Source organism: Triticum dicoccoides, chromosome 1B, assembly GCF_002162155.2.
Source record: "Triticum dicoccoides isolate Atlit2015 ecotype Zavitan chromosome 1B, WEW_v2.0, whole genome shotgun sequence".
Classification (NCBI taxonomy): domain Eukaryota; kingdom Viridiplantae; phylum Streptophyta; class Magnoliopsida; order Poales; family Poaceae; genus Triticum; species Triticum dicoccoides.
Genome location: NC_041381.1, coordinates 22,197,068 through 22,224,544, shown reverse-complemented (window position 1 = coordinate 22,224,544; position 27,477 = coordinate 22,197,068). Strand labels below are relative to the sequence as shown.

General features: G+C 47.0%; 4 protein-coding genes and 1 pseudogene across 7 annotated transcripts in view; 4 read left to right on the top strand and 1 right to left on the bottom strand.

Moving 5' to 3' along the window:
• LOC119316773 (serine/threonine-protein kinase 19-like) overlaps positions 1-3,001 on the top strand; it is a 6,592-nt gene extending 3,591 nt beyond the window's left edge. For 2 of the 4 annotated variants that reach the window (XM_037591159.1, XM_037591158.1), the window contains exons 4-9: positions 134-214; positions 418-510; positions 862-981; positions 1,219-1,290; positions 1,461-1,538; positions 2,078-3,001. In XM_037591159.1, coding sequence (XP_037447056.1) covers positions 134-214; positions 418-510; positions 862-981; positions 1,219-1,290; positions 1,461-1,538; positions 2,078-2,269 — 636 coding nt within the window. In that variant the 3' untranslated portion in view covers positions 2,270-3,001. The remainder of the gene's footprint in view (positions 1-133; positions 215-417; positions 511-861; positions 982-1,218; positions 1,291-1,460; positions 1,539-2,077) is intronic. The other 2 variants (XM_037591164.1, XM_037591168.1) reach the window with 2 other exon arrangements.
• Positions 3,002-11,640: 8,639 nt separating this feature from the next.
• On the top strand, positions 11,641-14,912 carry LOC119316758 (kinetochore protein SPC25 homolog). Its single transcript, XM_037591139.1, has 8 exons — positions 11,641-11,915; positions 12,087-12,152; positions 12,282-12,428; positions 12,607-12,723; positions 12,809-12,898; positions 12,995-13,120; positions 13,533-13,747; positions 14,470-14,912. The coding sequence occupies exons 1-8, from the start codon at positions 11,750-11,752 to the stop codon at positions 14,536-14,538; spliced, it is 996 nt and encodes a 331-aa protein (XP_037447036.1). The 5' UTR covers positions 11,641-11,749; the 3' UTR covers positions 14,539-14,912.
• Positions 14,913-15,303: 391 nt separating this feature from the next.
• LOC119316765 (respirasome Complex Assembly Factor 1-like) lies at positions 15,304-17,903 on the top strand. The gene is made up of 3 exons (XM_037591148.1): positions 15,304-15,622; positions 16,998-17,127; positions 17,593-17,903. The coding sequence occupies exons 1-3, from the start codon at positions 15,390-15,392 to the stop codon at positions 17,629-17,631; spliced, it is 402 nt and encodes a 133-aa protein (XP_037447045.1). The 5' UTR covers positions 15,304-15,389; the 3' UTR covers positions 17,632-17,903.
• Positions 17,904-18,001: 98 nt separating this feature from the next.
• On the bottom strand, positions 18,002-21,968 carry LOC119316748 (DEAD-box ATP-dependent RNA helicase 17). The gene is made up of 10 exons (XM_037591131.1): positions 21,749-21,968; positions 21,273-21,345; positions 21,062-21,171; positions 20,523-20,666; positions 20,317-20,425; positions 19,735-20,096; positions 19,576-19,649; positions 19,142-19,446; positions 18,589-18,835; positions 18,002-18,445 (listed from the first exon to the last, which is right to left on the bottom strand). The coding sequence occupies exons 1-10, from the start codon at positions 21,918-21,920 to the stop codon at positions 18,191-18,193; spliced, it is 1,851 nt and encodes a 616-aa protein (XP_037447028.1). The 5' UTR covers positions 21,921-21,968; the 3' UTR covers positions 18,002-18,190.
• Positions 21,969-23,597: 1,629 nt separating this feature from the next.
• The window catches only part of LOC119350027, a 6,776-nt pseudogene continuing 2,896 nt past the window's right edge, over positions 23,598-27,477 (top strand).

The window sequence follows — 27,477 nt, the reverse complement described above, 5'->3', positions numbered from 1 at the left end:
TGGCAATACTCCATGTAAGAATGAAAAAAACATGTTGCAATATGTTTATATAAATTCAGTGTTTCCTTTTATGATGGTGATTCAGTACCATTTCTGCACAAAATTTATCCTTTTCTTTTGTTTTCACTTGTAGGTTGTAACACAGCCTTTCATTTTACAGTCTCAATTATATAGCAGCGTGAAGGACAGGACACAAGTTGATAGAGATTTGGAGGTTTTGTTTTGAACTTATGCAATAATTCTTTATGTGGACACCACTTTTCTAATGCAATGATAAGTTTGTGTTTTACCTTTGGATTCTTTTCTAGCGATTCTCGTGTTAAATTTTGGTGATTATCGTAGACTAATTGATTATTAATATATCCAATTGCATCAGAGATAATTTATGAAACCTGAACATAGAAATGCTTTTTGCAGTCACTGAAGAAAGACAGAGTACTCCGTGTATTCAAACTCAATACTGGGCAGGATGACCATGCAATCATGTTCATGGATGATTATCTTAAACAGGTATATGTTCTCCTGGTTTGACTTAAGTAGGTTCACTAGATCTAGATGGTGTTAATGTAATGGAAGTTAAGAGGTGCTGTTTAGCTAATTAATCTTTTGTAATACTCTCACCCAACCAAGCAGACAACCCGGATCACCTCATTCAAGCCTATCCTTACCAAGCTGGATAGCTCTATCCCATTTTACCTTGTTTAACAAACCAAGCTCATGCTGACTGAACTGCAAATTTACCATCATAGACACACCAATATGTAGCTAATGTCTTGTTGATATAAAACTTTAGTTATAATATGATAATTCGTACTACAAGCTTTAATGGATCTGTTCCTTTCTTACACTGAGTGTATGCAGATGGAATCTGCTGTCAGGAGGTCAACGGGTAAAAACAAAGATGGTAGTGAAGTGTTTGATTGGTTTGAGAAATATGTTCTGCGTTCGAAATTGGATGTAAGCATTGATCACCTAGAGCTGGTAAGTTTCGGCAAGTTAACTGGAGATGAGTGTTGATCCTGCAGAATTCTACCTTAACCTTTCCGTAGAATCGTTCATTACCAAGTTTTAACTTTGTGAAACTTTGCGATGATCTATCATGGGCACTTTGAGCTGACACTTTGTTTTAGTATACTGTTTTGTAATAATACCTAGTACTAAATCAAGAAATAGGACTGCTCTAACAAGGCTTTTCACGTCTTCTGCTTTTAATCGCAGTGCTCACTGTTATCACATGGTGGTGATGCAAGAGATAAACATATCACCTTATTGATGAATGCTGGTCTCCTGGTAAGTATTTTCTATGGGATCGTTATCATGGGTGTTTCTGTATTCACATGCCATGGCTCCAGTATGACTGGTTTCATGTTTACCAAAAAACTAATGGTTTGCATCTAAATGATGAGTTTATGTTCTTAACCAATCATGCTTACTGTTTGTGACATGTTGATCTTTCGCAGACACGCCAACTAATAGATCCAAACATGTACTGGTTTTCTATTCCAAGTATTGGTCCTATCTTGAAAGGCCTATCCCAGGTCTGCACTTCTCGGCTTTTCTGTTCCTTGGTTCAAATCTCGCGGTGTTAGTTAATCTTAAAGATGGTTCTAATAAATTATATGAATATAAAGCTGCTCTGCTGATTGAAGTATAATCAGAACGCAAGACTAAATTGCGCTCTGTCCCTATGCCTGCAAGCTGGGTACATATATAGGGACAGAGCGCAATTTAGTCTTATGAAGTCATGTACTTGAAAATTGGACTTTTATGCCCATGAACTTGCATAGGCCTGGCAAATAGATACAGAAGTGGTTTTCTATCTGACACCACATATTTATGGATGTTTATTCCTACATCCATTTGACCAGTATTATCACATATTTATGGTTGAATCCATGTATATACTTTGGAACCATGAACGATTTACTTCAGGAATGAGCTGAGCTCATCAGGTTATGGTAGTTTGATTCCTCTTGCATTGGCTTTCCCGGGTTATTCTAGATCGGCTACTAAGTGATCACTTACAGTTTCGATTTCTCTGTAAGAAGACATTGACAAATGTGGTTATGGTGAGCAGGGGAGGAAGGAAGTTCTTTCATTACTGGGCCGTCGGAAGTACAAGGAGATGCTACTATCTTCACTGGAGAAGACGAGGTTGAGGTTATCACCTCTTGACGTGCGGTTCCACCTCCGCGATCTGATTGGGTCTGGTCACGTAAAGACGGTTCAAACACCCACCGGCTTACTTGCTCGCGTGTCAACTGATTGATCAGACACACCTTTGGATCAGCTTTTTTTAGCAGTTTCCAGCTTCTTCAGATAAGAACACCATTTTCCTACCGAGTCAGCAAAAAGTAGTCAGAGTTTATTTGATTGGTTCTTCCTGCATTCGTACTGCAAAAAAAAAATAATAAAAAAAAATTCTGAGATGTATTCTGGTCTTGACCTGATTAATGTTGTATAGTAATGGCGATGAAATACTGGAGTTTTTTACCTACCAAATGGATTGTTTCCTGTGAAATGCATGGAAACATACTGTTGAATGAAATTGCTCCAAATGGGTCTTAAGTTGGCAGAGTAGCTGTGACCTTCTTTAAGAGAAGATATAGCTTTATTCAGAATTGTAAGAATGTGTCTTTTTGCAGCCCAGGCTCATGTGAGTACCTGCCACCCCTTGGACGCTGGTTGCAAGAGAAGAAGACACAGAACAGAAGAGAAAGAACAAGAAAACGGCCATTTTATTTGGAACAGAAAGAACAAGAACCCATTTGCTATTGATACTGCCCCATTTTGAGCCTCACTTTCTCCAATGTTTTCTTCTAGGTTTCTTTGCTATGATATGGTGATCTTGAAAGGGAGCCGAAAACTTTTAGCTTAAATCAGTCGATTACTGTTTCATTCATGTTTCATGATGCAAACAATGGACATGGACAACTCTCTGTTTCTACTCCCCCCAGTCATGTTGTGATGGTAAGTATGCATAGCAGAACATGTATGTATATTAAGTTGTACTACATGAAGGTTGGTACCCTCAGTGGTGTAGGAGCGGTTGATGGTGAGTTGGACACGAAGAGAGAAATGAGAGAGCAACATCTGAAGATGTGTTAATTTTACTCCTCCAGATTTCATCAAGACCAAAAACTGGACATATATAATTTTGTGCAACCTAGGCTCATGTACTCTTTTCATTAAAAATAATAATAATCGTGTAACAAATGGAGCAGCTTGTACTCCTACCTCGATGGATCACTCGTCTCCTCTTACTTTGTAGTCGAGTGACGGTACATGCAACATCAGCTAACATAAGAGCATCTCCAATAGACAGTCCAAATATTAAAAATACTTAACTTTTGGACCGTCTGGGGCAAAAAACGCTGCTCCAACAGACGGTCCATATGCTAAAAATTTGGACCGCGATCTCCTTGTGATGTAAACTACAACACCTCGCGACGCGAATATACATCACGAGATGCATCTGGTCCAAAACTAGCCGTCGCCCGCGAACGCCCAACCGTCACTTCATTTCCTTTCCCCCCGCCCGCGACCCTCCCAGCCACCGCCGCCCCCCGCCATGGCCGATGTCGCCTTCTCCGCCGCCACCGCAGCCGGTGGGCTGACCCACGTGGCCGCCGCCGTTGCCGCTGCTGCCATCCCGCCCGCAATCGCGGCCATGCCGCCGCCCCCCACCCGCCGGCACGGATTGGTGCCGCCCTGGCCGGTGGCCACCGCGCAGGCGGCGAAGGGATGAGGAGGCAGCGTCAAACGGCCGGCCAACCGCAGCCTAAGAAGGCAAGTTGGACTGCAGATTGTTAGGTTCCACAGTAAATTCCTAGCACCGCGGTGGCCAATCTAGATAGCACTCGCCCATGGTCGTCCTGTAGGGTTGATAAAGTCTGTCGCTGAGATGCATACATTTGAACAATCCCCTTTGACTTTAGAGGCAGTAGCGAACAATGTGAGTGAATGACACCCTGTGGATCTCAGCAACTTTGACGTCAAATTGATCTCAGCGAAATTACACCGTACGTTTCTTCTGGCCGTGGAGAATTACATAATCTGTTGGGACTTGAGACTTGAGAAAGGGATCAAAGAAAGACAGCTGAAAACCGCATGCATGTTTGCCTGCGCAGGAATGAATTCCAGTTCACTCTCAGATTTGTGAGCTATATATGATGCTAGTAGCAGCGTCGTTTAATTAGTTAGCTGAGTAAATATGGACCTAACTTGTTTTACGTTAATATCTCCCAGAACTACCCACGAACCTTGGGCCGTCGCACATGCCGTTCATGGGGTGACCTCCTCCCCAGTGCGGCGGCGCCGCGCCGCACCGGGGCCTCCCCGTCGGGTCTCCCTCTCCTCCCCGCCAGGCATCCCTCTCCTCCCGCCGCCGCCGCCGAGGGCATCGCAGGCTAAGCCTGCGGGCCGCAGCGGCGGCGGCGGCAATCTTTCTTGGCCGGCGATCGGATCTGGGTGGCGGCGACCTACTCCAGCCAATTCAAGGGCGGTGGCGCATGCCGGTGGCGACCTGGGTTGTCGTGCTGGCAGCGGCGACGAAGAGATCACGTCGGCGGCTATGGTGTCCGATCTGGATCCCTTTCGGATCTGGATGGTGGTTCCTCGAGCCGTCGTGCGCATCCTTTGTTCCGGCGCGGCAAGCGATCTCTGGGCTAGGCACGCGACATGAGGACGTCGGGGGCTCCAGCCCTGGGCGTGGAGGTGGTGGCCATCTTCTTCGCCGGAGGTGGTCGGTTAGATGGTTGTGGATTCTCGCATCCAGTCCAGGCGTAGAGTGGGGAGACGAGGCTGCCGGTGAAAACCGTGCTATGGCTCGGGTCATGGGGGGTGATGGCGGCGTTTTCGCGTCATTATCTTGTTGAAGACATCGCCTCTGCAACTTCTGGCGACTTGCTTGCGCTGCTCTGGGTGAAAACCTAGATCCGGAGTTTTCGGATCGGACGATGGCGGTGCTTTTGGCGTCGTTTTTCCTCATGGGGGCATCGTTTTCTGAGTAGCGGCTGGATGCAGGACCAGAGGACGGATTCTTTGGTGGAGCGGTGCGGCATCTCACTCATTGATGGCGGCGGGTCTCGACGGCATGGCGCTGTGGTGACTCTGCGTCCGATGCACGGAGATGGACTCGCGCAGGAGGGTGACGCGGTCTGGCGTCGTGGTGGCGTCGACGGCAACTAGACCAGGCAAGGTAGATGTAGCAGTACAACTCTGAAAATGGATTGGTGGCAGGTGGCAGGTGGCTGCGGCGGCCTCAGACCCGGCAGACGTCCTGGTTGAGAAGTGCGTCGGACTGGTAGGTGACCCATACCCGGCAGGCGTCCTGGTTCGGACCTCAGGTCTTAGATGGTAGGTTTGGCTGCGAGGTCTGTTTGGTACTAGGCCCAGACTATCAGCATCCCTTCATCACTTGGATAGGAGTAGCGACACTTTTGTTGCCTAGACGTGGCTTCAGTCTTACTGTTGTATGACTTTGTATGGTCTTGTGTGAATAATTAATAAAGTGGCTGCATGCATCGTCCAGATGCAGAGGCCGGGGGTCCTCCTCCATTTCAAAAAAAAAAACTTGTTCACAACATATGTTATTTAAAGAATTACGATTTCTTTATCTGATTCGATGCTTAAATCTTACTGTAAATCATTTACTTGGTAACATTGTCATCACTTGCAGGCAATGTGTAGATTGCGATGTCAAAGTTGTCAGAGTAAGTAACACTTCACTGGCCGGCCGATCAATGGAACAGAGGGAATGGTATTATGTATTCCCTCCATTCCTAAATACTACAAGTCTTTTTAAAGAATCCACTACAAACTACATACGGATGTATACAAACATATTTTAAAGTGTAGATTCACTTATTTTGCTCTGTATGCAGTCTATAGCGGAATCTCTAAAAAGACTTGTATTTAGAAACGGAGGGAGTAAGAAGATTCTGTGTCCTTTGGTTACTTTTTTTTTTCGAAACGGAGGCAAAAGAATTGCCTCATCGATTAATTAAGAAGAAGAGAATTGCCCAGTTAATTTACGGAAAACTGGGCGAAAACCGATACAAACAACCCAAAAGAGGGCTACTCATAGAGCACGAACACATACACTGCCCACCGAATGCTCATAACACACAACACTCACAACCCTCAACACTTGGTGAGAACATCGATGCAATGACTCAGAAGATCAAAGCCACGACGACGACACGAGAATGTGAGCACTATCCATCATGAAATCACGTATGCCTTCTCTTTGCCGTCACACTTCTTGCGTTTGTTTCTCTTTGATTTCACCTTCACGAGGCAACCATCTGTCTTGCCGGATGTCGAGCGACGATCAGTCACCAAGCGGCTCTCAAAAGCCGGTGCCAACACACCACACGCATCCACATTCTTCAGATGCACACATGACAAAGATAAGTCATGTTCCTCACATGAGGTCGCCGACGAGTCCATCTTCATATTCTCCACTGACAGACTCATACAAAGCTCCCCAAGCTCAGGCATGATCTTCAACACCGGAGCCACGACAACGGCCATGGACTCGCCCTCAGTGGAAGACAATATAGGGGGCGAGGTAGGCATCGATGCTGAATTGTCTCCACCACGAGGGGAGAAACATCCGAATAACTCTGCCCCCTTGTCCTCTCCAAAGCAAACACCGTTTGCACAAGGAGCATGCGACGTCAGAGTAGTCTTCAACATAGCCGACACGGCGGAGAGTCCACTCAGAGCAGCCTCCGCTCGCTCCAAAAAACTTTCAACCCGCGCCAGACAGCCTTGCAGCAGCATAGTCTGATCCAGAGCGGACTGCACCACCACTTCAGACTGGGTTGTTGAATTAGCAGAAGCAGAGACGACAGATGCCCAAGAACCACGGTGAAGTGACTTGGAGGGGAGCGTGGATTTCATCGAACCCTCGCATGAAGCAGGAGCAGGACGATGCACGGAGGCGGGGCAGGACACATGCGGCATGGCAAGGCATGCCAGCGAGCTTAGAGGACGCCAGGGATTGCGACATCCACGCGCACGGTGACCATTTTCCAAACAACGGGAGCACCGTAGCGGATCTCTGCAATGAGCCGCACGGTGCCCATGAGCGAGGCACTTGCAACATCTGCCGTAAAGCCAAGCGGGGATGGGACGTGGAGCCACTTTTTGGTGCAGTTTTGGTGCTTTTGGTGCTAGCTGATTCAGCCTCATGTAGTCAGTCAATGAGCCACCTATCTTATTTTGTTAGACCATCCCTTGAAGGTGAATTTTTGGTGCAGTTTACTCATGATCTTAAGACCGTTAATTAGGAGTTTCGTTCTGCAGCAATTGATGTAACAACTGGAGTAAGTGTCATTTATTTCCTTGTTCCATGCCATGTTGACTGCTAGGTCCCTTTCAAGAGGAGAAAACACGTACGGAAGAGCAGAAAGAAGAAAAAAGGCCATTTTATTCGGAACCGGTGTGCATTTGTACAAGGACAGTCATATTTACTATATTCATAAGGTCCCGTTTTGTGCAGGTTTCTTTGCTATGATATATGCTAAAAATTAGTCTATCCATTTCATGCATCTTTCATGATGCAATGAGCATGGCTTGAGGGATCAGTGGACGGTCCCAGCGGTGGAGCGGCGTTGCATGTGACACATCGACAACATGGAGTCTCGGCGATGTGGTGCTGCAGGGTCTCGGCGACGGGATGTGTGATGATGGATGCGCGTAGCTAGGGAGAAGGTCTGGCGCCATGGTGGTGTCAACGGCAGGCATGTTAAGGTCGATGCGTCTAAAGATGAATCGGCGGGAGAATGCGGTAGCGGCCTCTACGAGTGCGGCGGACTGGTGTCTGCCCCAGACCCGGCAATGCGGCTTGGTTGAGGGTTCCGGCTTTAGATGTTAGGTTTTGGTGCGAGGTGTGTTTGGTATCCGGCTCAGACAATCGACACCCCTTCAACAATTGGATAGGAGTAGCGGCAGATCTCATCAAGATGGTGGTTTCAGACTTACTGATGTATTACTTGGTAAGGTCTTTGTGAATGATTAATAAAATGGATGCATGCAGAGGCTGGGAGTCATCCTCATCGGAAAAAAATGAGCTTGGAAAACTGTCTGTTCTTACTTGCCAGCCTTGTGATGGAAGTATGATGAGAATTTATGACATGCATAACTACATGAAGGTTGGTTACTTGGATCATTCAGGTTTAGCCTGTCCGTTTGCACATGCATTTGACGTTCAACCACTCGCCCGTTTAGATACCGCAATACATTCTTTAATTGTGAGTTTCCTCAACCATTTTTCACATATGATATTTTTCTGGAAAGAGATTGGAAACTAAACATGCAAGTAGAATGGTCATTTCATTTTGTAGTCCACTCACATGATAAAATTCTCATGATTAACGATTCCCGAATGGCCTTCCCAACACATATCCCATGCTCACAATATATTTGTTTCATAAGAAGGGCCAACAGGGATTCAGATGTGTACAAGTCTTACATATACCCCTGCCTTAATTAGGATGTGTCAAAGTGTCTGGTATGCCTTCAGATTTGCTTCCGCCTTTAGCCTCATTCCATCTAAGATATTGGAGGAAAACAAAAACGTGAGAGTCAAAAAGGTGAAAGGAAAAAAGAGCTCTAAAACCACAGCGATGTGAGGTCACCATTTGGCAGGGTATGCTGATGGAACTGGAACTAGGAACCTCAGTGACCAGTCTAGCTTTCGGGAGAACACCTGCCATGCAACCAGAACACCTAGTTGCCAGAATATAATGGGTGTCTACGTACTTGTTGTAGGTAGAGGGAGTAAATAGAGGACGAGAGCCCCTCGATTTCCAGGGATAATTATTAATCTCTCCTTTATTGCCATAGGTAGAGGAGGAGGGATATTATTTGTTTATTAGGAAGTAAATCACAGAGATGGACGGATGCTAGGGAGTCGGACGGACTAATTCTTTCCTTGGTTAGTAACTACATATGTTTACGAAATACCCACGGTCAGCTGCAAGGATGGATGATCTTTTTTTTTGCATGGTAATTCGTGTCTCATTCATATCATAAAGATTAAAGTACAAGTCATGTAAGGACCGACATGACAAAATTGAAAAGCTAGCAGAACATCTCTGAGCTTGACACCAACGCCCATCACCTGCCTCCGGCACCACGACAGCAGCCACCAAAGAAAAGAATGATGGATCACCTCCTCACCCGAGCTCGACGCGGCTCCATCACTGATATGCAGCTTTGCGGACCTCCAAGGTGGCTCACCAAAAGTGAAGCCCTTACCGTTGAACGAATCAGACCGGGGCAACACCCCGGACACGCCATCGAACTCCAGATCTGGCACCCCACCGCGACTAAGACGCCGCGGAAGGAAACCATACCTGCCATCCACGAACCACGAATCCAGCACATGTTTCGTCTTCCAGATGTCGTCGATGCAGACCACAATCTGCATCCGCTCCTGGACTACCTCCCAAGCTCCGCGCCGACGCTGGAGCAAACGCCGTCGCAACGGCGGAGCCCGAGGACACAGGTCCACCACGAGGATGCCGCCGCCGCCACACCATCCTTGCTTGAACAGACTGGTTTCCAAATCCATCCCCAACCATAGGACCAATGGCCTTGTCAAGGAAGGATCCGAAGAATCTTTATTCAGCGTTGTCATCGTCGTCGTCGAAACAAAGACGATGAACAACCTAAAAATCTAAAACTACGAGGGAGTAAAAACGATCCACACGCGTGGATCCGGCGACCCCCCTCACCATCGACGATCGAGGTCGCCGGCGGAGGGGAGCCGCCGGAGGACGGCGCTGAAAGATTGGGTCTCCTGGCGGCGGCTAGGGTTTCCAACCGCCAGGGACAGGAGGAAAACCCGTTGAGCGTTGGGTTCAGCTGAACCCAACGATTTACATAACTACAAGGATGGATGATCGGCTTGGCACAAAATACCCATGCTTCCTGCTAATACCTCGTAAATACTAGACCGCCCTTCGTCACCCACGGTCAGCTGCAAGGATGGATGATCGGCTTGGCACAAAATACCCACGTGTTTGCATGTTTCTCCCCAAAGACAGCAAGATCAGATCCAAGTAGCCCAAATAAAAAAGCAACCAATAAAGAACAAACAATGACGAACTCTCGAAAAAAAAGCTCCCGAAAAGAAAAAAGACTCTTGAAATTATTTCTAAACCCACACCGAAGCCGTTATCTCCGGTTTCCCCGGTCGCGGCCCCAACTTCCTCGATGCGCCTGGTAACGAAATGATCCTTGGAGAATCGTAGTCGCATGATTCGACCAATTTTGAAGGTTTGAATATCCACACGAGCCGCCCACCACAGAGGGGCAAGTTGAAACCTTTGAATGCACACTTGCAGAGACACGGCCCTCGCGGCAGGGGCTATGATATTGTTGCTTCATTGCCGGACACCATTGCCTCCGGCAAACGAATCGAACCTAGCACAAACCATTTTCTTGTCTCAGAATGACTAGAATGTCACTGCAAATGAAGGGAACAAACATATATGAAGTGTTACATGCACGGTTCTATGGAATAAGAAATAGTTAAGTCAAGGTTTTACATAACCCTATTGACTATAGAACAAGGTATCTAACCACTTGAAGTTTAGAAAGCCAGAGAAATAACCCAGAAATGGCCTTTTGGGGGTGAATTTGACACTATAGCTCATGACATATCACACCTCGGCAAATAAAAAACCCGGATAACCACTCTGTAACTGATACTTTCGTCGTTGCTTTCTTCTCTCCCTCGAGTCCCCCTGAGACTCACCTCAATAGAGTTGTTCCTCTTTCCCTTCTCATCCACCAATGAGGCAAAACAAAGTAGGGATGGGGCTATAGATGGCAACTGTAGCTTTGGTTTAGGAAGTATTTTACTCCATCCATCCCATAATGTAAGACGTTTTTTGACGACGTCTTCGAGCAGCGCATGGATAAGCCTCCTTCATCTCCGAGCATCTTTCATGAAAGACTGTCTGACATTGATATGCCGAAAGCTTGGCAAATAAGCTCGTTGTTGTGTCGGATCAAGTTGAGTTTGTGTCCGTCCCGTTTCTTCCATGCGGGTGGTGGGTGAAAAATAGGTAAGGGATCTCATCATGGCTCATCTCATCTATCTGGTGTAGGTTCACATAAAAGAAGGCGAAGCATTTGGAACATCCCGCAAATGATCCTCTCTAAGCATATTATTAGCGGTGACCGCGATGGAGCTACGACGCCCGACATCGCTCTCCTCCTTCTATGGATGAATTAGCGGTCGTGGCCATTTGCCGGCCTATGCAAATGTCGTTGTTCAATCTTCTAGTTGAAGGGTGGCCATCTGGAGCTCCGTTGTCATTTTTTTTGGGCCGCTGTCTCTGTCTTTACGTACCAGGCTTGGAACCAGAAGGACATCATGTTAGGCTTTGATTCGGCGTCTGCAGCCTTACCTCCTGCGATTGTTGATGTTGCGGTTGCTGTTGCTGCTGCGATGAGCTCAACGACCCAAGTGATTTCGTCCTCGGGGACGATGAAACGGTACAAAGCGGCTCCTAGATCCGGACTCGTGTTAAAAAAAAACGGATATGAAAAAAAAAGTGATTTTTGCAACCAGGCTCTCTTTCTCTCACTGAACGGTGGGCCCACGGAGAGACTGCCAAAGAGAATTTTGCAGCGCCTTGCTCCTCGCCCGCTCTCACCGGCGCCGCCTTGCTCTCCTCGCCGGCGGCCCAGGGCCCTCACCCGCCGCGAGGATACGGCGGCAGGCATGGACCAGCCGCGGTCGAGGATGGCGGAGGACCTGGCGGCGCAGCGGGCGGCGTGCGACCGGCGGATGGCCGCCGGCCGAGACCGCTTCGCCTCCGCCTCGGCGGCCGTCCGCGCCGCCGCCGCCTCCGCCCGCTCCACCGCCCACCAGTCCGTCTCCCGCCGAGGCACGCCCCCCCTCCCTCCCTCCCTCTCCTCTCAGCCCAAACTGAAAACCCCAATCTTTCTCCAAGGGGCCCTCTTTTCAACCGGCGAAACGAAATGCGGGAGAAATCCTTCAGATTTCGGGCTCGATTAGGCGGTTTTTCCTCCGATTGATGAGATTTTCCGTGTTGCAGAGGACCTCGACGGGCTCAAGAAGCGGCTGCGGGACCTGGGAGCTGACCTAGGGCAAGCCCTGTCCCGTGAGTGCAGACTGCAGGCCCTGGAATCTGCACATCCCTTCGCTCAATGCCGCACACTGTTCTGTTCTGCACAGTTCTTTGATCCGTTCATGGCGTGCCTGAAATCTCTGTGTGCGCCAACTTTTGCAGTTAAGCTCACCATGGAGTCGAAATGCGAGCGACTCAGGGAGTCGATTTCGGCCTCGGCTGCTACAAGCGAGCAGCTAGGCGACCTGGTCACCGGTCAGAGGAGCAGGAGCGAGCGGCATGCCGCGGTCATATCGGATGTGCTCGAGGGTAACTTCAAAATACTTCTAGTTCAGCATTTGGGGAGTTATGCCGTTGTCGCCGTATATCGTTTGGTGCAGCGTAGCTCTGTACCGGTTTGTCAGTCACGCTTGTTTCCTTAACTGAACTGTTCCGAGGTAGTAGTTTATGTGACACCGATGTAGTAATTCTCAATGTGCCGTGGCAGCTGCTGAGGCTTTTGAAGCAAAGAATGATGAAGACGTTACACTGATGAAAGACATGGAAAAGGCTATCTGCTGGTATCAAAAGCGCCTTGGCTTCCAGGCCGTTGTCGAAGGGGAAGGTAATTGATAATTTGGTGCCATGCGTAAGGAAATTATGTTGATGTCGTCATGATTACCCCTGATTTTTTTGTTCTTTTTCTTAAGGCGTGAAATTCATATTCGACAAGGTTGACTCGCAAAGTCCTGAGAAGGAGTTTTCATTTTCCCTGAAGTTTGACAAAGATAGATGTACCTGTGAGTTGGAACTTCACATGGATTTCATCTTAAATTTATACCTCATATTTCATTTCACATGGTTGGTCGTAAAACACACATTCTTTTTATTCATAGCAGTACTTCGATGTAGTCCACCCGTGGAAGATTCTGAGGAACTGGTGAAGGATTTGAACCTCACTAACGATCTAGTCAAGTTTGTAAGAATAATCCGACAGAGGTTCCAGGCTGCTGCTTTGAATGGTACCCAATATATTTTTCCTTTTTTTTGTACGAACAAGCATCAAGTTCATAAGCATCTTAAACAATCTGGATTTCCTTCCTTCACTTCTGCGTGCTAGTAAGGCACAATAAGCTTCATCAGGTCTGTTTCCGCCAGTAACCATATGAGGCTCATTTCCTGGAACTCCAAACTGTATCTGATGTCAACATTACAGAGGTTCTATAAATCGGCGACTTTTTGGTTCCGGCGTTTGAGAATTGCCCAAACCATATGTCAAATGTTCCAAATAATCCACCGTATGATTTTCACGTACAAGATTGGGTCTTCTATTTTTTTCTCCATGGAACTGAACCTTCCTTTGCCTGTTTATTCACTTAAGCGTTTGTCCTTTGTCATGTAATCTTTAATCTTTAATTGCTTTGTCTTTCGCAGGGGATCTTCCTGTAAGCCCAACAGTTTGTTCAGATGCTTCCGCTATACCCATCTCATCTCCGGTGACAAAGTCAGTTGACTCCACAAGCAAAAATGATAGAGATAAAAGTAATTCTCAAAGTAAGAACAGGAAGCCGGCTCTTCCCGCTAAGAGAAAAGCTTCCGCCCTATCGGCAGCATCTCCTGGTTCTGTGCGTCGCTCCCCGCGTTTTGTGGTAACCGTCTCATCACCCCTATTTTCAGTTTAGCATTATCTAGAGGAACATGAAACCTGGAATTCTTAAACTGCCACCGCGTACTTGTGATGGCTTTCAATAAATCGGGACCGTTGGCCTTTGGTCTAGAAAATACTCTGGAGGAAAACAGCTTGTACACCAAAATATCAATTCTGATTATTATTCCCATGTTGCAAATAACACACCAGCAAGTCGGGCGTACCTACTTTTTGTTCGATATTGCTTCTTTGCGCATGTGGTTTCCGTGGAGCAAGTAATAAATGTTTCAGAGGGCTAGATCAGTTTCTGTGTATATTAATCACTGCCAGACTACTCCCACTAATTGATCTAACAATGATTTCTCGCTAAATTTGGTATGACCTAGTATCCTGTCAGCAAGAACGACAAATCTGTGGCCTTGCAGTTTTTGTTGTACTGTTGGCTAGCCAGTGACATTGCTTGCTATCTGAAACTCTTCGTAGGTATAAGGTGTAAAAACCAAGTAGGAGTGCCATGGTTTATCTTTGACTTGCTGAAACGAGAACTGCATTAACAAAATCACGCTTCACACTCGGTGCGAAAAATTGCCGCATTTGGATTCTGTTCAGCATACCTCAGTTTTTTTGCTCTTTGCTTATGCAAACCTCCTACGGTTTTTTCCCCATTACGCAATTATGCATACAGGCAAATAACACGATTTTTTTCCCCATTGTTTTGTGCAGCAGGGGGGAACGGGTGAGTCGCCAGCCGATGCGTACCCTGACCTGGCCAAACTAATCCTTAACCGATGACTTGGCCATCCCGCTCTTCCCTGCAAACGCCGTTGCGCAGGAGACCCGGCTATCGTTCAACCCCCATTAACCCCCCCAAAGAGAATGCTATACTTCAGCCCCCTTTAACCTCCACGGATGGCGGCTTGGCTCGCGGAAAGCCTGCGGAGTTGTCTGTCGACCGTTTAGAACAGAGTTTGGTGTGGCCTCCGAAGCGTTGATGTGATTTTGGACATGGTTTGTGTCGCGGGGAGGGCTTGGTGCCGAAAGGCGGATGTAATTCTGGGCGTGGTTTCGCTCTGTCTGCGATGCAGGATCTATTGTTGAGCCTATGTATGTATATTCTCTTTGGGGGCGTGTCTGCCTTAATGATGGCGTGCATATCCTTGAGCCAACCATCGCCTGATTATGACATTCTTCCTGCTGGGATGATCGATTGGGAATATACCTAAGCACACCTCGAAACATTGGTTCAATCGTGTGTTTTGTATATTCCCGCGCTTTAAAAACCCCGCGAACCGAAATGGACATTATCGAAAAACAAGATTTCATTTTTTTCCATGTTTTTTGTTGTTGCAAAATCCGGCTCTGAACCGAACAATGCCAATGGTTTCTCTAAAAAAAAAGGTTCACCCATGATGGGCCAATGATTTGCTTTTTCACTTTTTAGGGGCATACACGCAATATTTAACATCATCCGAGGGCCTGCGCGCAAAACCCCAACCACCAACCAAACACGCCCGAGATCTTCTTCTTCTCCAGTCCAAAAGAGGGAAAGACGACTATTTTCCTCCACCTCGATCCCATCGCCGTCTTCCCCCACACCTCGATCCCGCCGCCGCCGCCGCCGCCGCCGCCTGCCCCCACCCACCATGGCGCGGGCGAAGCCGTCGTCGTCGGCGGCGAAGAAGAGCCAGGCGGCGCAGCAGGGCGGCGGGGCCGGGCACGCGGCGCCGTCCGGCCTCGCGCGGTACCTCGACCCGGAGGCGCCGTGGGACAAGGACCGGCTGCTGGACGCCGTGCACTGGATCCGCCAGGCCGTCGGGCTCGCCTGCGGCCTCCTCTGGGGCGCCGTCCCGCTCGTCGGCGCCGCCTGGATCGTCCTGTAAGCGCCCCGAATCTCCCGCCAGCCCCCCGCTTCTTCTTCTCTCTTTTCTTGCCCGTGGAGTCGTCGTGCCGGCAGCGGCTCCCCTCTCGCCTCACCGGCTATCCGCTCTCCTCGACCCCGGGCTCCGCCTCCGTCCCCTCCCCGGTCCGCGCGACGAAGCCGGCCGGAAGGCTCCTCCTTCCGGCCGCCACGCCGCTGACAGGGTGGCCTGGGGAAGCGGGAGAGGCGGTCACCGCCGTCCGCGCAGGCGATCCGCGGCGCCGCGGGGGCGGTGACCGGGGAGCGGAGCCGGGGCGGCGGGCGCGGCGGACGCGGGAGGTCGCGGTGGATGTGGTGGATGCAGTGGGCTGGTGGACGCGGGAGGTTGTACCGGATGCGTCAAAGACAGAGGAGCAGAGACTTGCCGGCGCAGAAATGCTGTGCTCTGGAGGAGCGTCCAGCCGCTCTTGCTCTTCTTGTGCTATGATTGCGGCCATGTAGAGTAGCTCCTCTTCGTCGGACGAGGAATCCAGGAAGTATTGCCAGGCCAAGCTGCGACGGTGGCGGCTCATTTCGTTGCGGGAGAGATGGGGAATGTGATGTGGAAGAGGAGACAGAGACAGGAGTGTGTGTGTGAGAGAGAGTGAGAGAGATATGGGGGATGAACTTGTGTATATGGACATGAAAACTAGCCGTTGGAGAAGTAAAAAAAGGGCAGCCCGGTGCACGTAGCTCCCGCTCGCGCAGGGTTCGGGGAAGGGTCCGACCACTTTGGATGGTCTTTGGTACGGAGGTGGCTCCCCTGACGTACCGCACCCTGCCAACCTACATGCTGACCCACATGTCAGTGACCCAACTGCAGGGTGCGGTTTGTCAGGGGAGCCTCCTCCCTTTGGTATTTTGCAAGTGGCTGTTTCCAGGACTCGAACCCGTGACTCCAACAGCTTCACCGCTGCGCCAAGGTTCCCCTTCCTTGGAGAACTAGCCGTTACAAATGTTATTTAGGGGGTGCCATTTGGGGGTGCTGCTGGAGTTGAACGAATTTTAGGGGGAATATGTTGTTCAGGGAGTTGCTGGATTTGCAAGGCCTGAGCACAGCACACATGTTCTTGTAGTACCTCAATTGAGGATCTCCTCTCTTTTTTTTTTCGGCCTGCCCGGGGTGTATGGTTCTTGCCGTTTCAGTTATTTCTGGGATTGTGAGTAATAATTAGCTGTTTTCAAATTTGGAATGCGTGCAAGGTTTTCGCACAAAATTGAGATCCAGTGTTGCTGCCATGAGCCCATTGAGATGTATTTTTTTGTTGGAATATATGTTTTCAGTCATTAGGGCCCTGTTTTGGGTACCTGTATGTGAGCTCTTGATGGTTATATACTGCCTGACTTCTCACAGGTTCGTGGCCATTTCTTCTGGCATAATTTACTGGTACTATGCGCACCTATTGAAGGTCGACGAGGAAGAATTCGGAGGCCATGGCGCGCTGCTTCAGGAGGGGATGTTCGCATCTTTCACCCTTTTCCTGGTAAAGCCTTTCATTCAACAGTTTTTGTTTCATCAGTTCCAATCTAGTTGTGTCCCAAGCAAATCTGAAAATCATTCTGAAACCCAGACTGCCTTTCTTGGTTCTTTCTACCGTCATGATGTTGCGGTTCTCACTTCTCTGTAACCATTCTGAAATCCAGACTGCCATGTGCAACTGCAGTAGCAAGTACTCCCTCCGTTCCTAAATATTTGTCTTTCTAGAGGTTTCAACGAGTGACTACATACGGAGCAAAATGAGTGAATCTACACTCTAAAATATGTCTATATACATCCGTATATGGTAGTCCATTTGAAATCTCTAAAAAGACGGATATTTAGGAACGGAGGGAGTACATAAAAACTTGAAGTAGTGGTAGCAGATAGCAAGCACATTACTTATTTGGCAATGCATATTCAATCAGCAGATGATGTTTGCTGACAAGATGATTGTTGTTGCTTGCTGCAGCTTTCATGGATTCTTGTGTACAGTTTGGCTCACTTTTGATGAGAAGCCCCTTTGTTGAACATACCGTGATTTGGGATCGGATTGGCTGGAGAGAAAAAAAATTCACCAGAACTCTGTAGATTATTGAAGAGCCCTAGAACAGCATTGTATCAAAATCGGTTCAGGCAGCAACGTCGTTTCTGAATCCCAGTGTAATTTTGATAGAACCATCTTAGCATATCAGCTGTTGGCAGAACATGTTCGGTATGCTTGACATGTAACTATTGGATATCATTCTCTTGCGTCGGTTCAATAAAATGTTTTAACATGTAGATCATCGTGAGATTTTGTTATTTCGTGATTTCGAGCGAGCACTTGCTTCCAAACGGATGAACAGACGAGCATGAGGTTTTGACAAACAAGACGAGAGTTATGATCAAAGATAATCAAACATTTTACATCCAAGGAACACATGACAAAATCCTGTGGTTGCACAGTAAATTAGTTGTCTAGCTCTCATGAGTTTCTTGCAAAAAATCGCTGCTGCTGTTAGTTTCATGATCCACCATCCATCAGGTGCTGTCTCCTGTGTGATGATCTTCTATTGCCATATGGGAATTCACTTCTTGGTGGGGAATTTTCTCCGTTTGGTCGGTCCTTGTCCTTCGCGTTTCTGTTCTTTCTTCCTCTTCTTGAGTTGCACCTGGTGCGACCTCCCGACCAGCGAGGGTTGCTCCTTCAACCCGAAGCTTCTCGCGACATGTCCCAGGTGGAGCTTCTTCACCATGAAAATCTTCTTCAGCTCACCGCGGTGGGCGGTGTAAGCGCGAAGCCAGGAACAGAAGGCATCTCTGGCAAGCTTATTTGTTGTGGCCTGGATAAGAGAATACAATAGCACGCTTGTTGAGATCGGCAGAAGCATGATATTCACAATAAACGAGCAATCGGAGCTGTTCTTCCAGCTACTCGAGATGGCAAGAGTCCACCGAAGGAAGAAAATAAAAAGATGTGTGTTACCTCGGATGCGACGTAATTTTCCAGCGTTCTCTGTACAGAGAGTATCCATGGGTGCATATCTAAAGATATTGGCTTCCTCTTGAGAGGCTTCTCCCCATTCACGGGGAAACCGTCTAAAACCTTTTGGAAGGGGTATTCTGTCAGAGATACACCATGTAGCTCTAGGTCTTTCAAGTAGTCGAGTTCGACAGGTTGGAGAAACAGGAGGGCCTCTCCCTTTTCACCAATCCTTGCAGTTCTTCCAACCCTATAACAAACAACTGATGTTATTGAAACTGAAGCATGCCCAGACGAAGATGATAGTGCAGACGAAGTATGAGGTAAACTGTCTTTATTAGCTTATAACATCAAATCTTCTTTAAAAGAACTAGAAAACGCCATAGCGTTCACAAGAAAGAGCTAAACAGTGTACAAGATTGACAGTAATGAAGAGAAAGAACTATGTGTGCTTGCTTCATTCAGTTGCATATGAACAAAGAATCTGGCAACAATTATGGAGAAAATATGAGACCAGTATAACCTAAAAATGCATGACATGAGATGCTTAAGGTACCTGTGAACATATTCAGAAGCCTCCCCAGGTGAATCATACTGTATGATGCACCTAACTTTCGGAATGTCCAAGCCTCTGGCAGCAACATCAGTACATACAAGGATTGCAGATTTTTCAGAACTGAATCCCAGGTATGACTTTTTGCGGTCTTCCTGGTCCATGTTACCATGTAGACGGAACACCTTGCAGCCAAGAAATTTTTGCTTCTTATCTGTGTCTAATGCAAGGCCACGGCTCCACTCAAGCTGGCTGAGTACAGTGTGGTGGAAATCTACAGCGTCACATGTTGACATGAAAACAACAACCTGCCGAAGGAAGAAGAAAACTAACTCAATTCACAGGACCTCCGGAGCGTACATTGTGACAAGCAAAACTTGCGGTAAAAATAAAAAGGCTAGTGAAAGTTAAACAGCTTCATGGTATATAGAAAATACCTTCTGGGACACTTGTCTTTCAAATTGAGATTTCAGAATGGTAAGGAGAACCGCAAGCCTCGAACCACATGAAACTGCATAAAACAAAAAGCATTGCGGTAACTACAAAAGCAAAACATGACAAGAATGTAAAGTTCCAAGCGAGCAAATTTCCGCTACCTTTAACATATCTTTGAACCAACTGTGCAGGAAGCTTAAAATCATCAACCGCAGGTTCCACTACATTATTGTGCTTTTTAGGCATTTCGTCCTCATCATCAGATAATAAGGAAGTGTGCTTCTTCCCTAGGGCACTGGACCTCTCAGAAGGCTTGTTTTGTTCGTCAAGTCCAATCATCACTGGGTTCTTCAAACTAATGTTGGCTAAGCGGTTCACCTTTTCGTTGAGAGTTGCTGATAAGAGAAGGTTTTGCCTTTGCATAGGGTCAGTTTTGCTTTTATTCTCATCGGAAGCATCATTCCTGGAACCCAAGAGCCCTAGTATATCCTCGACTGCTTTTCCAAAACCAAGCTCAAGAATGCTGCATGAATACAAATAAACACCGTTGCAGTAAGAGCTGTGTCCATTGGATAAGATACTCCCTCCGTCCCAAAATTCTTGTCTTAGATTTGTCTAAATACGGATGTATCTAACACTAGATACATCCGTATCTACACAAATCTAAGACAAGGATTTTGGGACGGAGGGAGTATCTTGTATGTAAAAACGTCAAGAAAACGATGAGTTTATGACTAGCAGACCTGTCAGCTTCATCGAAAACTATCCAGCGCAAATTTGAATAAACAAATGATGAAGTATGCTGTAAGTGGTCCAGAAGGCGCCCAGGAGTGGCAATTAGGATTGATATTCCTAGAGAAAACATGTGGAGTCAAAATACAAGATTGTAGTATGAAGGCAACATTTTATATGAGAAGTTGCGTCAACTCCTTGACGGGACAAGATATACCTTTCCGCAGTCTTGCTTTCTCTTTTGATCTGCTCTCACCACCCATTACATACCCAGGGACAAGCCAGTGAAAGCGATGCACCAACTGCTGCGCAATCCCATAAACCTGCAAGCACAGCTCTCGCGTTGGAACAATTACCAACGCTGCAGGTCAAATAATTAGTAACATCATTCAGAATATCGAGGGTTCTTCACAAGGTAAATAGAGTGATTTACAGTTTTGCAGCTCCATTGAAATTTGATCGATGAATTTAATCGGGGACCCTTCATATAGCAACTGATAGAGTTCAATTATATAGTTATATGATATAGTTTCTGTTGGACCTTTCGGTTATGTTTCAGGCTTTCAGCCGACATATCAATCAGCTTATCAGCAACTTTCCTTGTAAAGACTGGTAACATAGCTGAATTCCATCAGATATAAGTAACTACCAACCAGATATAATGACAAAAAAATACCATGATAAACAGAGCATATCCACCACGTATACGCAGCAAAAAAGAAAAAGGAACAAGAGCAGAGCGCAATGAGCCATTACCAAAAGTTCCGTGAGTTCTCTCGACACGAGGCTCCCTCATCTGGAGGAGGTGGACGATCGGCGCGAGGTACGCGAGCGTCTTCCCGGTGCCGGTCGCCGCCTTCACGAGCCTGCGGTTGGCAGCGCAAACAACAACGAAGAAACCTTTGAATACAGAAGCGGTAATGCAGTTTATGCAGTCGAGCAAAATGAGGTTCTGATGGGCGCGTACAGGTGCTGCCCTGACATGGCGACGGGGATCGCCTGGGCCTGGATCCGCGTCGGCCCCTGGAAACCCATCTTATCTGCACCGGAGAAACGAGACCACAGAACCATCAGCAAGCAGGCTGACGGGAGTAAGAAGTACACATTAGTTTCTGCAGAATGTGCACAGGCTGTGCTCGGCAGGATACAGAGGCATCCTACTTGGGCACCCCATACACAAAATCTCACCGAAATATGTGAGCTCTTCTGCTAGATTTGACCCAGCAGGCAGCAACCAAGAATCTATGCTCCATCCGTTCCATATTGGGACGGAGAGCCATGAAATTTGTGTTCTTTGTGCACTAATTTGATGGGATGCTGCTGACTAAATGCCTCAGTCAGTCGCTGTTTCGATGGGGAGCTCGAACAGGAAGCGGAAAATACATGGACGACGCTAGACGGAGGCGTGGGGAGTTGGAGAGGGGGAGGGAGGGAGGGAGGGACCTTGGAGGTGGGCGCAGAGGGTGGGGTGGAGGCCGAGGTCGGCGAAGGAGCGCGAGGAGAAGAGCCCCTCCGCGTCGTCTTCCTTGGCCTTCGCCTTGGCCTTAGCCTTCGGCGCCGCTGGAGCCGCAGCCGCCGGCGGCGGCGGCCTGCCGAGCTTCCTCTTGGCGGCCATGGAGAGGGAGGTCGCGGAGGAGCAGAGGGGGAAGGGGTTTAGGGCGAACCGAAGAGGAAACAGAGGAGGCTTTTTTCCGCCTTCCGAGAGCGTTTACGTACTATACTGAGTCGTTGTTTGGCTGGGCCTGGGCTGTGTCATGTTTGGCCCACCTTGTCAGGCCCAGAATTCATCCAAGAAAAATAAGACCCTCCCCCCCTCACATTTAAAAAAAAAATCGGACCCACTTTCATCGGATGAACAAGATGTCCCTGCTGTCCAAAAGGAAAAGGTGAGCCCTAAATGAAATCATATGAAATGTGAATTATATATTGGGTGAACGAGTTAAAATTGTTTTTTTTATGCGGGAACAAGTTACAATTATAGGTGACTCGTACAAAAATATGATGCCTTTCTCTATGGAGATCAAAGAAAATACGCCATTGTCTGCCCATTTCTGTCGTTTTCGTCAAGGTAAACAGTATTTTGTTTTGTTATTATATATAAGAGCACGGACTCATCTTACTTTTATCATATACGGCGCCGAGAGAATATATATACACTATTGTGATACCACGCTTTGTATGATACCACGAAACCAATATCAAAATATAGTGGAAATAGTAACAGAAAAAGGGATTATTTAATGAGAAGTATTGAAAAATTCAACCAAAACTATATAGTATCAACTATCAAGTGGAATGGAAAAAGGAAAAAAGGAAAAAAAGAATAGTGCGTCTCCTTTTTTTTAGCGACCTCGGAATTTTTAACAGATTGCGCAGTACAGATTGCGTCTGGATGTCGCAGATGCATGGTTAACACTGATGTGGATGCTGTAAACAAAATTCAGAGGTGTTTACACTCCTTGAACATTGGTACTATAGTACAACTGTATCGCTCAATTAGGAACCTTGATAATGACTGAAACCTTTCTTTATATGTCCGATGATGGGCCGTTGGGCCTAGGGCGAATCGACAGGATAACGGCTGTAATCTGGACCATCCTCTGTCACAATCACCATGGCTGTTGCTGGGAACAAAACACTTGGTTTACATCGCCACCACAGCTCAGTGCTCAGTTTAATAACAACACCCCTTCCTCTCCCTCCCTTCTCCAAGCTTCTGATCTGATCCTGCTGCTGCTGCTGCTTGATAACCAAAATGTGTGTTTCCCTGCTTTGGCTACTTGCTCAGATCAGATGAGGAGCCTCCTGCAAATAAAAAGGAACAATGCTATTAGGGGCGTCGCAATTTCAGAATCGCCTTCACAAGTACCAGAGGTGAGTCCTTTTTCCTGCTATATTGATGCTAAACATTCTAGGTTTAACCAGGTAAAATAGTAGTTATGCTCGCTTCCGCATGCCCTCGAAAATTCCTTTTTCATCAGTATGGCATGCCAAAATAGTCATAAGCTGAAGATGAGGGAAAATAATAAGTGCTCGCCGAGCGGAATTCCGTTTTACGGACAGACACCAACAATTGGAGTCTGGATCACTCCAGACTAGCAGATGAGCAATGTGAAGTAAAAAAATTACCTCACATAAATAAGCTTAAATTTCCCTCTCTTTTTTTGTGTGTATGTGTGCAGGCAACAACCTGATTCATTTGCTGTGGTACAAAGAAAAATCGCATGCGTCTTGTTCAGTTCTGCCAGGAGAATCCTCCATTTGAAGTGGAAATAGGAGGAGGTTTTCCAGAATGGCGATCGAACCTCTCCTTGACGATCTGGACAGCGCCTCCTCTTCCCAGCAGCAACTCACCGTGGACAGCTATGACCTGAGTAGTCCGCTGTTCCTGGCCCAGCCAACAACCACTGGAGCAAGCACGTATCTGCATGCTGCAGCCACCGGCCCCGGGTTGTGCAACTTTAATAGCAGCCTTGTACAAACCCAATTTCAGATTGCCGCAGGGGGTAGTAGCCCTGAGCACCGCCGGATCAGATCAAACGATGCTCTTCACTGCATAAGCCAGATGCTAATGGAGGACGTTGATGAGACACTGGTCGGCGTGTGCCAAGAGGAGGCTGCTCTCCAGGCTGCCGAGAAGCCATTCCGTGACATCCTTGGGCCGGTATACCCGCCAGCTACTAACTGGCCGCCATTGCATAGCAACAACGAAACAGGTAACTCTCATAATAGTTGGACCAGCCGTTACAAGAGGCTCTGGAGCGCTAGCTTCAGTAATGACAATTCCAGTTACAGCATGTTACAGCCCTTAACAAACCCGTTGAGTCCATATACCTGCAATAGGAGTCTTTCTCTACAAAAACGTCCATTTATAAGTGTTGGACCGACTTTTAGATCTGGTTTCCCTGCCTTGCATCGTCAGAGAGGTGTCAAGGAGGCAACGATGGCTGCTCCAAGTATTGATAAGCTGGTGATATATTTAGAGAATGGCATACTTTCTATTACCAAACTGACTACAAATGAGAAAGTAGGAGAGAGGAGCGAAAATGCAATCTTTGAGGTGGCAGACCCAAGGGACTGGGATATCTTGGAAGGAAGGAGCAATAAACATCTTGCCTTCACCACTTGTGCAATAATTCGAAATGAAAAATTCGACCGGATTCTGCTATGCTATGGTCGGAAGAGTTTTGAACAAATGACAAGATCGCGAAGAGGGATGGCAGAGGAAGGCAACAAGAGCTCGATGAAAGGCCGGAGCAAAGGACGTCAGAAGTTATGGCAGAGGAAGCAACCGAGGAGAGAGTTGGTTGATCTCAGGACTCTCCTCGTCCAATGCGCACAAGCTGTGGCAGAACACGACCACCTGGAGGCCAGTGAACTCCTAAAGAAGATAAGACAGCACTCCTCAGCAGATGGTGATTGTACTCAGAGACTGGCATTTTACTTGGCGGATGGCCTCGAGGCACGCTTGGCTGGGATCGGGAGTCAGGTTTATCGCAACCTCATGGAGAGGCGAACAAGTACCACAGATTGGTTAGACGCTTGCAGCCATTTTCATTCATCCTGCCCTTTCGACAGGACGGCACACTACTTTGCCAGCCAAGCAATTCTTGGTGTTTCACAAGGGCAACCAAGGGTGCACATCGTTGATTTCGGTATCGGCTTCGGCCTTCAGTGGCCATTAATGATTCAGAGGTTTTCACAGCAAGAAGAGGGAGCCCCTAAGCTTCGGATCACAGGTATAGACGTTCCTTAGCCAGGTTTCCACCCCTGTGAAATGATTGAGGAGACAGGGAAGCGGTTGGCTGATTATGCAAACATGTTCAAGGTACCTTTTCAGTATCAGGGCATTGCCGCTTCAAGATGGAATACCATTAAAATTGAGGATCTTAACATTGACGAGGATGAGGTTCTGATAATCAACTGCATGTTCCGGATGAAGAATCTCGGTCATGAAACCGAAGCCGTAAATAGTAGGGATAGGGTGCTAAAAACTATGAGGAGGATGAACCCAAAGATTCTTATTTTGGGCACCGTGAATGGGTTAAGCTGTTCACCCTTCTTCATACAACGCTTCAAAGAGGTTATGTTCCATTATTCTTCAATGTTTGACATGCTTGATGCAAATTTTCCTCCACGGGACAACAAAGCAAGAAAGATGATTGAGAAGATACTATTTGGGCAGGATGCACTTAACATCATAGCATGTGAAGGTGCAGAAAGAACTGAGAGGCCAGAAAGTTACAGGCAGTGGCAAGCAAGGTGCCTCAAGGCTGGGTTCCAGCCGCTTCCTGTCGATCCAGCCACTTTAAAGAACATAGTACAAATGAAGAACAAACTTTCTCATGAGGAATTCTTTGTTGTTGAAGATCGCGGTTGGCTGCTACAAGGATGGAAAGGGAGAGTACTTTATGCTATATCTAAATGGGAACCTAACGAAACACATGATGATAAGTAAGATTCAAACAACATTTCCTTTCCAGAGATTATATATGATGATAAGTACTTTATGCTGCTGAAGACGTCTTAAACTTTCCGGCAAAGGCTACAGTGGCCAACCACTCTGTTTTACCTTATCTTCGTTCTCATCCCATTTGTAAGGCCATAAAGCCAAAAGGTTTGAGAGACTTCCAGATTATTCTGCTTGTATTGGGGTGAACCCTAGCCGCCAGTGTTCCTGATTGGCCCTTATGGTGTTATCTGAGCTTCGCCCAAGTTCCTCGCAATCAAGCCCCGAATTTGCTATGTTCCGTTGTCGTGGGTGAGTGCTTCCGAATTAGTTATTCAGCCCCTAGCTGGGTCTGTTGGTCATTGTTTTGTATAATGAACAAAAAGATGGCTGTAAAATACTTTGCTTCTGTCGTTCTTTTTAATTCCTGATGAATAAACTGGATCAGGTGGACCTACAAGACATGAGATTAATGGTAATACCATACCTAGACACTGGATTTGCTGTAAAGTAAAAACCGGCGATATGGAAGATGAGAGGATTGCCATTTCTGATTTTGAAGACGGCAATTGGACTTAATCTAAACTGGAATCCAATAGATTGCACTAATGTCAAACTTCTTGGTGGGTGACGCTTTGGACATGCCTTGTGTCAAACTTCTACTTTAAACTACAAAAGTACAAATATCATTTTGAAAACCAGGAAATCATATGTACATATTGTTTCTCAAAGAAGACGTGGACGACATTAGGTGGTGACCTCCTAGTTCCCCGAGCCCGAGGGGACTACCACACAGAGACAGGGAATGAGAGGGGGAGGGACCTTGGAGGCGGGCCAAGGAGCACGAGGAGAAGTGCCCCTCCTCGTCGTCTTCCTTGGCCTACGCCTTCGCATTCGCCGCCACCGCCAGCGGCGACCTGCCAAGCTTCCTCTTGGCGGCCATGGAGAGAGAGGATGAAAAGCTCCATGTAGCTTAGTAACGCTAAACTAAGAGTGAGTAAAAATAGAGTAAACTGAAAACTAGAGTAACAGAGTAACAGAGTATACAAAATATAGTAATTTTTGTAAAAATAGAGTAAACTGAAAACTTGGCTAGTAAAAAAATATTTTCCAAATTACTACATTTTGTACACCGCTTTACTAGATTTTGTATATAGCATTACTAGGGGGTGTAGAATAAGCTAAAGTGCTAAAGTGCTTCTCCTTCTTTGGATTACCTCGGATTTTTTAACAATTCAATTAGGGAACCTTAATAGTGTTGAAACCCATGCAAGCGCTCCTAATAAACCCTTTTTTATAGGTCTGGTGGCGGCCAGGCCTAGAACTAATCGACAGGATAACTGCTGTAATTTGGACTCATTCTCTGTCACAAGAACCATGGCTTACGTTGGGAACGAAGCAACAATGGTAGAGGAACAACAAAAGTACAGTATAAATCTAACCATAGCCTCACTATTCGTCTTTCATAGCCCACATCCTCATTACTCCTCTCAAAGCATTGGATCTGATGCTGCTCCTCAATAACCAAGGTGTGTGCTTCCCTACTTTTGCTACTAGCTCATATCAGATGAGGAGCCCCCTGCAAATAAATAATATGAATAGTGGTATTAGGCTTGTTCGTGGGTTCGCAAATCGCTAGGTGTGAAGTTTCTGTTATTGATGCTTAAACATTCTATGTTTAACTGGGTTTAGATTAGAAGAAATAGTTTTCTTGCCCCCCCCC

Bases quoted from the DNA above. Each gene is read 5' to 3' on its own strand.
- LOC119316758 (XM_037591139.1), top strand. From the start codon at position 11,750: ATGGACCAGCCGCGGTCGAGGATGGCGGAGGACCTGGCGGCGCAGCGG. The intron at 12,153-12,281 runs GTGAGTGCAGAC...CAACTTTTGCAG, and splicing joins CCTAGGGCAAGCCCTGTCCC to TTAAGCTCACCATGGAGTCG. The intron at 12,429-12,606 runs GTAACTTCAAAA...GTGCCGTGGCAG, and splicing joins CATATCGGATGTGCTCGAGG to CTGCTGAGGCTTTTGAAGCA.
- LOC119316765 (XM_037591148.1), top strand. From the start codon at position 15,390: ATGGCGCGGGCGAAGCCGTCGTCGTCGGCGGCGAAGAAGAGCCAGGCG. The intron at 15,623-16,997 runs GTAAGCGCCCCG...GACTTCTCACAG, and splicing joins GGCGCCGCCTGGATCGTCCT to GTTCGTGGCCATTTCTTCTG. The intron at 17,128-17,592 runs GTAAAGCCTTTC...TGCTTGCTGCAG, and splicing joins CATCTTTCACCCTTTTCCTG to CTTTCATGGATTCTTGTGTA.
- LOC119316748 (XM_037591131.1), bottom strand. From the start codon at position 21,920: ATGGCCGCCAAGAGGAAGCTCGGCAGGCCGCCGCCGCCGGCGGCTGCG. The intron at 20,667-21,061 runs GTAATGGCTCAT...TTTGACCTGCAG, and splicing joins GAGAACTCACGGAACTTTTG to CGTTGGTAATTGTTCCAACG. The intron at 19,447-19,575 runs GTATTTTCTATA...TTCCTTCGGCAG, and splicing joins AAAGACAAGTGTCCCAGAAG to GTTGTTGTTTTCATGTCAAC.